The following is a 9,837-nucleotide window of genomic DNA, read 5'->3' as shown; positions in this document are numbered from 1 at the left end:
AGAAATCAGGAATCTCTCTCTCTTTCTCTATCATCTCCTCCTTCTTTATAACAATCAAACTCTCTTCTCCATCGTCAGATCTCTTTTTTGTTCTCTCAATAAAAACAATTCCACCAATTGAATCGCTTTTCTCTCTCGCGCCAAATATACGAACCTTTCTCTTCTTCTTCTTCTTCTTCTTCTTCACTTTCTCTAACTACCCCTCTCTCTCTATCTCTTCCTTTACAGGTATATATTAACTTCTCTCTCTAGATTTCTTTAGGGTTTCCTGCTTTCCTTTAACTATTCTCCTGTTCTCTGTTCTATTGTTTTCTGCTTTATTTTCTTGATATTGTATGTTTCTTTTTTTGTTTTCTTTTTCTGTTTAATTTAGGGTTTTTGGTTCAATCCAGAATTTGTTTGATTTTTTTATGAGGTTTAACTATGTATCTGGCATGGGAATTGGATTTGCGCATTTGATCCAAGGCTTTTAGGACTTTTCCTTTTCTTGCTTAAAAGTTTGCATTTTATGTTTGTAAGCAATTTGGTTTGTTCTGGTTCATTGAAAAGTATGTACTTTGGACAGTTTTTGCATTAAAGTAGTCTTTAGTTTGATGGGTATTGCTTGTAATTTGAAAGAATACTGGGTATTGTTGTAATTTACTGAAAGTCTTGTACTTTATATGTGTGCATATATTTAGCTGTATCAGTTATTGGGGCATATTTGATTTCTAGGGAATTTTGATTGAGATGGCGGATAACCCAACAAGTCCAGCAGGAGGGAGCCACGAGAGTGGTGGTGAGCAGAGCCCACACTCCGGAGTGAGGGAGCAGGATAGATATCTTCCTATTGCTAACATAAGCAGGATCATGAAGAAAGCTTTGCCTGCCAATGGAAAAATCGCTAAAGATGCAAAGGATACTGTCCAAGAATGTGTCTCGGAGTTTATTAGCTTTATTACGAGCGAGTGAGTCCTTTTTAGCCTTCAGGCCTTCCCTTTTTTTATCATTTTCTTTCAGATTCGAGAACTGTTCTTTCTCTTTTTGCATTTTAACTTACAATTGTGGGCGATCTTGAAGAACTGGGTGTTCAATTTCTTCTTTATGATTGTTGGTTGGTCTCGAAAATGAGAACTTATACAATTGTTATGCTGGGACCATACCAACAATTCAAGTGAAATTTGAATCTTGTTATTAATGTGTAGAAAAAAAGAAATAAACCCTGGAGTTCCGCACTAATTTTTATACATTTTAGTAGTTTAACTAGGTTGTCAAAATTAATGTGGAACAAACAATTGATGTGCCATATTATTTCTTTCTCGGAAATGAGGGATAATTTTGTGATTCCATATTTCTATTTGGAAGGTGTGATCTTTATTTTGGAAATTGTGTGTATGCGTCTAGAATGAGGATATATGTTTTTCATTTGTGATTGCTCTGTTTGGGAAGGGAATTTTATTTGCGAATTGCAGTTACTATTATTATTGGAAGCTAGGATTCTGATTTACTAGATGTTATCTGGATACTCTGTTCTGTAGGGCAAGTGATAAGTGTCAGAAGGAGAAAAGGAAGACAATCAATGGGGATGATTTGTTGTGGGCAATGGCCACATTAGGCTTTGAGGACTATATTGAACCGCTTAAGGTGTACCTGGCTAGGTACAGGGAGGTATATGATCTCTTACTTTCGGATCATACGTTTCCTTGCTGTTTATGCTTCGTGGTTTTTTAGTTTTATTGGCTGGTTGGTAATCTAATAATATTTATTCTTGTCTGATTGGCTTTATTGGCTGACTGTGATGCCGCAGATGGAGGTAATTGAACGTCTTCCCTTTAAGTAGATAGTTTTTTCTGAGGATAAGCTATGTGAATATGGAGTTACATTGTCAGAAAACTTTGACAGGGTGACACCAAGGGATCTGCTAGGGGTGGGGATGGATCTGGTAAAAGGGATGCAATGGGAGGTTTGCCTGGTCAAAACCCACAGGTGATTTTCTAGAAATCTGCTCTTGAGTTTTGTTATAGATAATCTTTCTTTTATGATCTTACTTAAAATGATGGTGAATATGACAGTTTGCTCTTCAGGGATCAATGAACTACATCAATTCCCAGGTAACTCTCTCTCTCTCTCTCTCTCTCTCTCTGTGATTGATCAAAGAAAAATTAAAAAGAGAAAAAAGAAAATAAAAACTAGATGAAGAAAGAAAAAGGAGCAACCTTTGTTACTTAGTATTTGCATAGCCCAATGATCTTATACATTGTCATGTATTCTTTCTCCCTCAAAAATAGTTGTCCCATGTTCTGCAATGACATGATTGCTAACAATAGAGAGCTGAGAGCTTCATCGGAAACATAAGAAACTAGAAGCAGAGATCTGGATAGAAACCATAGTTATGAATGATAATAACAGAAGTATCCCAGGCATTGTTTAAATGGCTGTCCATACTTGCTGTTGTAATTGGCGAGAGTATTATTACAAAGGAAAATCTGGACAGGTTACTGGTAACCTTCTAGATGACAATGGACTCATTTTGGACAGGGCTACCATTTCTTACACTACCTATAGTCAATACTTCTTGTAAGATTTTGGTTTTCTATGATATAGATGGAAACTTTTAGTCCTTGACAAAAAAACCAATGCAACTTTTTTATAGAAAAGAGGATAACTGAGAGAAATTGATTACATAGGAGCCAACTCTGATGAAGGAGATATCATCTACCTTTTGTTTTTCCAGACAGAATGTTTTGCAAATTATATGGAAGTTGGGAGCTGCTGGGCCACAAAATTATCCATATTACACATTACATAACGTAATAATTTGAATATAATTATAATACTTATGCTGCTTTAATGTTGAGTTAATCTATATAAGTTCTTATCTGACCTTTATCTACTGCCTTAATAAGGGCTGAACTGGGTTGCTGACAAATCCTAGCCTCTTGCAAACTTTATACTACTTTATCTCCACTTTTCTTAGCCTATTAAGATTGCTTGTAGGATTTTACTACTCCATGGAGAAGGATTTAGGAATGTTGCCGAGTTAAGGCCAAGCTTCTTATTGACAATTGAGCTTTTCTTTGCATTATTATATCTGTTTTGCAAAAGACATCTAATTAAGGGTGTGATTAAATTTCTGAACCTTGAATATGGTTTTTCTAATATGATCAAGTTTAGGATGTTATTTTATGTAGCCTACCTCATTAAAGACTTCAGTTTCCTTCTTTTCTTTTGGTCCATCCACATACATATTTAGATTTGTGGCAAAGAGCAATATGGAAGATCAGTTATAGGCACTTTGTTTTACAGATTCTCTTTCTTTAGGGGTAAAAGGGGCAGGGTGAATTTGTGATGCTGGTTTGCATTCTTACGGTTGTCTTGAACTCTTGCAGGCACAAGGGCAGCATATGATTGTTCCTTCCATGCAAGGGAATGAGTAGAGTTGTAGTCTCTATTATTTAATCTAATGAAGTTTAGGGCAGTAAAACTGTTTAGCTTTCGATGCTTATAGCATCTTTTATATTGGTTTATGATCCTACTGAAATCAAAGTGCTATATATATATATATATATATATATATTATATATATATATATTCTTGGGGCTTTGGTTTTTGGTGGTGATTGGGGTTTGGATTTTGTTGGGGCCCTCTTCAGCAGAACAGCTTTAAAAGTCACATAAGTACTGTAAATTTGATTTTTTTTTTTTTTATCTAATATACAATCTTCTGACTGCTTAAAGAAACTGATTTCTTATGGAGCTTCAGATTGTAAACCACATAAATTTCAGTCGTTATGTGCATATCATTTATCATTTTGCTCTCCGGGACATTTGGACAGGTCTCTGCCTTTGGTTTTATGGAGACTATTTTTGTTGCTTTGTGAACCACCATTATGCTTTAGCTGTATTTGATCCTGTCTTTTTTAGCTTTTTCTCCATAAGCTTTTTGAGTTTATTTTATAGTAATAAAAGAGTAGCATGTTTTTCAACATGTACACTCACCTCTATCTAATCAATATAGCACATGGAATCCAAATACCAATTTTTGTTTGACTATTTTTGGAACCCTAAGCTTTAGGATTTGCTGTGCTTGTCCATATAAAGAATGCTCAATGGCTTCGATCATTCTGAATTTGTGAATGGTCCCATCTAGCTGGGTCGGAAAGGGTTTTTTTTTTAATTGGAAAAATATCAAACTACCATATGTTTTTATTTCTTTTTTATCAAATTTACAGTGCTTTTTTTTTTTTTTTTGAAAAGAGACAGGGTGCATTTTTGCCCTTCACGTTTGGTGCATGGTACACATTTGCCCCTTAACTATTTTTTAGATTAATTAAATACAAAACTGATCAAAAGCTTTCTTTTTTTTTTTTTAAGCCTCTTTCTTTGATTGCGGAGTTAACATAAATTCAATCGGTTAGTCAAACTCAAAGATGGACCCATTAAATATTAAAAAGAAAAAAAGAAAACTCCATCTCTCCTCTCTCCTTTCTTCCATTGCTACTGCTTACTCTTCTTCTTCTTCTTCTGTTTTTTTATATAAACAGTCTGTAATGACACTTTTCTCAACAATATTTTTAGTGAATATCAAATACTATCATTACAATGTGTTAACAAACAAAAAATACATCCAATGACAATAATTTAAAAATTCAAAAACTAAAAAGCAATCAAATTTATGCGTAAAAAGTTTGAAACCTTAATTAGGCATTTATACTAATTATAAGAATATAAATTTGAACAAACAAAGATTGAAAATTTAATCAAATCAGACTGAATAGATATTAAAGAAAAAACTAGAAATAGAAAAATGGAATTAATGGGACAACTACACTTTTATGTATAAATTTGATTGCTTTTAGCTCTGTGTATTTATACAAGCACTTGTTTGAACTATTTTACATTCTAATTAATAGCACCAAAAAAAACAAGAACATTGATTTCAATATATGGCAAAAGCACATTATAATTACACATTTCTCAACATCATAACTCATAAACATAAAATTTTTATAACAAGAATTCAATCACAATAGAAAGAAACAAAGAAAACTCGCTCACGAGTAAATTTCTTCATCAAATTTCAATAATAATCAAATTATTGTTCAAGAAAATGCCAAGATGGAAGACCCAATTATAGTAACATATTTATTCTTCTAAACTTCTCTAAACTCTTTGCATCAGACCACTACTGCTACCGCTGCTATCAAGACTAGAAAAATTATTGATAAAGTTCTTGCTGACACTACTAAAGGTACCACTCAATATAGCATGCCATTTTCGATCTGAGTAATTGGTGATGAAAAGTAAATTTTTTATTGTTAGATGGATAGAAATAAATTTTATTGATCAGTTTTTGAAAGAAAAGGAAACGATGGAAAAAGAATGGAAGAGAAAAAGGAGTCTAGAAAATGACAAAAATAAACAAAGATGTGTTAAATATATGGGTTCCAGCTAAAAAAGTATGCCACTTTAGCTAAACAATAATATTGTTTAAATTGAAATAGTTCTCATTAGATAGAAGGGCTTCAATAATAGTTTCAGATCAATTTTGTGTTTAAATGTATCAAAAGATAGTTAAGGAGCAAATATGTACCTTTGCATGAAGGGCAAATATGTACCTTCTTCCTTTTGAAATACATGGTCCTCCTGTTTTCTTATCAGAAAATGGTCAACCTGTCTCCGACCAGTTTTCCATATGTTGGCTTAAGTGATAATATATGCTCTGTTCTGTGACCAGTGTTTTCATCAAACTCATTACCTACCAAATACGCAAACACAAGCTGTTAGTAGGCAATAGCCACCCAACTCAAACGAGAAACGACCAACTCTGAAATGCACCCGCGCCTTCTTCTTCTCGTGAAGTGAAAACCTTGATGCTGTTGGGAGGTAATAAGTAGAAGCACATGAATTTGATTACTAAGTTGGGATAATTGCATAATGGCTGTGCTCCACATTTTAAACAGTATCAGTAATTTTAGTATGAGCAGACATAATATCCTAACATAATCAAAACAACAAAAGAAAAATATCAACATTAAATTAATACTTTTTGGAGTTGTTGTTCTTTAACAAAAGAAAAATATCAATATTATTTGCATTCATAATATTGTCTTTTCATCTTGTTTATGTAATACTAATGAGCCCTCACAGTAAGTGTATATCTTAGCTTAAATGAAGTCTCAAATTTGAATCTCATCTCCTCATCTGTAACTTAAAAGAAAATAATAAATACCTCATAGGTAGCAATTGTATATCTAAAGCCTTGATTTGGATGCCCCCGTGACCTTATCGGTATCAGGAGTTCCTGAATTCATTTTCCATGAGGTGGAATCGAAATTGAACTGATTTCTTTCTAAATATGTATTAAATATTATATAAGAATTTAAAATCAATAATTTTTATAACATAGATTATAAATATATCAAATAATGCTAAATTTAAAAGATTTCATTAATATTATAATAAAATTAGTATGTTCAATGTAGCATATCTTTTAAAATTTAATAGACTTTTTTAATTTAAAACAATTTTCCCCGAACCCCTACTTTAATATTTCTCTCATTATAAAAAAAAAAAGAGATAATTATAAAAATAATGTTTGAACTTTTTAATATTTGACAATTAAGTGTCTAAACTTTTAAAAGTTACAATTTGGTGTATGAACCTAGTAAATATTTATTATTGAGTATATATAGTAGGTTAACAACCGATTACGGGTTATCCATATCAGCTTATTATAAAATGGTGTGTCAACTTGTTAAAATTTAATAAACAAGTGTTTAAGCTTTTAAAAGTTATAATTTAGCGTGTAAGATTAGATATTATTAATATTTGAGTGTGTGAAACTAGTCATTATATATATAAAAGAATCTAATATAGATAAATGAAACTTTATTACATTTTCATAGTTAAGATATTTACATGAAAGAGGGTAAATCTTTCATATAAATAATAAAAATTATAAAAATATATAAATAAATACTATACATGTCATAAAGATGTATTAATAATTAACATTAGTTAAAATTATCATCCTCAATAATGATCGATTTTGTTTTAGTGTTTATTAGTGATGAATTGAAGAAGATAAAAATATCACTCAAAGTTAGGATAAAATTTTCTTTAAAATAATTGATGAAGATATAGTGAGAACAGTGTAATGATGATGGTAGTAAGAACGGTGTATTAATCTATTAAGAATAGATACTTTTTAAAGATTTTTTTAACATTTTATTCTTTTTAATCTACTAAATCGATAACATGTGTTTTAATACAAATTTGTAATCACTATTGACCTACTAGGAAATTTATGCTCTGCACCCTGGTCCACCTTGCAGTGTGGGCCGGAGGCAGGGATATACGTGCGGGAGTTCCGCACTTTAGTTGTTTTTTTTTTCACAATTTAAATATTTCATCAATATGTAATTGATAATTTCATAATTATAAGTGTTACCTTTTTATAATAGACATCAATATACATCATTTATAAGATGATATTTATTATTTACTGTAATAATGTTCATTTCGTATTCAATCAATTTTTAAATTTTTATTATTTTAGTGAAGGATATTCATCATTTATGATCTACATATTCATTAATTTGTTATTGTCAATTCAGTAAATAGAAATTTATATATGTTTCTCAAATCACCGTGAAATATTTATTTTTAAATGATAATGATGTTGATTCTTTATGAACGTTAGATTCGTTATTTTTGCGATACATATTGAAACAATTTTGAGATTAATATAAATATTCATTATTTATAGCATAATATTCATTAATTTGTTAAAGGATATTTATTAATTTATTTAAACATACATATTATATAATATAAATTAATTTTACAATTAGTAAACAAATGAGTGGGGTGTGTTTGTCTTTTTATTTTTAGAGAGAGAAAAAGAGTGAAGTGAGGTTTTAGTGAAAATGATGGTTGAGAGAAGGTGGTATTTTCATAAATAATATTTATTTAATTTATTACATTCTAATAATTTATTTTCATTTTATAACCCGTCATGTATTTCTTATAATTTTATGTTTTTCATTGAGTATAATATTTTTATATAAACATAGCGTACCAATATGTAGGTATAATATAAAAACAGAAAACAAAATTGAATTTAATTCTTCTTAGTTGTGTCAATAGTTTTCTCTAATCTAAACATGCTTATTAGGCGCGTGACAAATAATAATCTATTTAACACAATTTAAGTGTACAGATCAAAATAGATTTTTGCATAAAATGATACATATAAACTTATTTGAATATATGTAATCATACAATACTTAAATATTATAGATTTTAATATTTTAGAATAAATTTATATAATTCGAGTTATTCAGTTTATCATCTTATTTGGTTCAGTTGCATTAGTATTGATATAGAATTAGGTTATTTCAGTTAAGTCTAAGAATTCGGTTGGTAAGTATAGTAGTGTTCGATTTTGAAGCAAGCCGATCGAATGTTCACTCCAGGTCTACCTAACCTTGTGTCCCATTGTATTATATAATAGATGGTGCCAAAGATCGTCAGCCCTAGCAGCACAATGGAATCTTCTATTGATAAAGATGTAGTAATTTGATAGGGATCAGATAAAAAGATTAATTAGCAGTATGTAGTGTATTATTTCATTACTGGATAGATCACTCGCTTGAAGCTGCGGGACAAATCAAACAACATTTTATAAAGTATAAATATAACTAAACTTAGAAATAGAAAATACTACAATAGTTTCATACATATGTTAAAGTCATTGTTTGATAAAATATGAAGTCCGGAAACAACTGTCACATATCATATTAAATACAAATGTAAAGAGAAAAGCAGTAAATAAGTTTTCCTCATAGGGCAGCTTGCATAAAAATAAAAAATAAATATTAATAATGTGTTTGTTGTAAAGGCTAGTATAAGTTATAATAATAGAATATTATTTTACCTAACCGCTTATGTATTTGACTGCATATGGTTTTAATTATCATGTTATGCAGTAGATGATAAAGAAATTTTTTATAAAATCATTTTAAGAAAACAATAAATAAGGAAGTTATTTAGTAAATAATAATATGTTATATTTGGTACACAAGAGCGACGAAACAAACCCTCGACCCCTTTTAACCAACAAAAGAAAGAAGACATTTCAAATCTTAACACAATGCGCAAAACGCACGATTATTTTTTAAAAAAAAATTGGAAGAACAAAAACCCTAAAGAATGGCTAAATTAAACCCCCTGGGTGAGGAAGTTCACTAAAATCCAGTACGACCTAATGCTACAAATCTAGGTAATAATTCTCTTTCATTCCTTAGTGCTACTAATCCTACTATTTACTTTAAATCCTAGAGGGTCTAAGGAAGCATAGTAAAGAGATACTCAAGACAGTGGAAGAACACACCATACGACTCAATAAAAACTTTGCACAATTACGCAGAGGGTATAGTGAGGATCAAGTATCACTAATTCACCATATGTATTCCTCAATTGAGTTCGTCTAAAAGCATCATCAACTTTCATCCCCAACCCCACAACGAGATGAGGAAGTTCTTGTTCTCATATATACTGGACATCACGATGAGGAGCTCGGAGGGCAATTCTTAGACGATTCCCTTATTGTGAATCAGATTCAAAGGTAGGTTGAGGAGCACCATCAACCTCTTCACCATTAAGAAGAAAGTTCAAGATTTGTTAGAAATCCACCGAGACTGGCTGCCAACCAGGCAGGCCCCCGATTCATCAACAGTCGGTTCTTTAGCAATTCTATAGAGCAACCAATCCTAACATTCAACCTTACTTGTATGAGGCAAAGCTTATTCCTCAAGAAATTCCATACAATAGAACTAACATATAAAATATTCCT

The 9,837-nt window shown here is 30.9% G+C and overlaps 1 protein-coding gene across 1 annotated transcript; it reads left to right on the top strand.

Moving 5' to 3' along the window:
* LOC8263378 (nuclear transcription factor Y subunit B-1) lies at positions 1-3,788 on the top strand. Its single transcript, XM_002523866.4, has 7 exons — positions 1-228; positions 715-947; positions 1,518-1,647; positions 1,787-1,792; positions 1,882-1,965; positions 2,052-2,090; positions 3,369-3,788. Exons 2-7 carry the CDS (start codon positions 730-732, stop codon positions 3,414-3,416), a joined length of 525 nt encoding a protein of 174 aa, XP_002523912.1. The 5' UTR covers positions 1-228; positions 715-729; the 3' UTR covers positions 3,417-3,788.
* The last annotated feature ends 6,049 nt before the right edge of the window (positions 3,789-9,837 follow it).

Source organism: Ricinus communis, chromosome 6 (genome assembly GCF_019578655.1).
Source record: "Ricinus communis isolate WT05 ecotype wild-type chromosome 6, ASM1957865v1, whole genome shotgun sequence".
NCBI classification, from domain to species: domain Eukaryota; kingdom Viridiplantae; phylum Streptophyta; class Magnoliopsida; order Malpighiales; family Euphorbiaceae; genus Ricinus; species Ricinus communis.
Note: the sequence above shows the minus strand (reverse complement) of the source record. Positions and strands in the feature narration are given on the sequence as shown.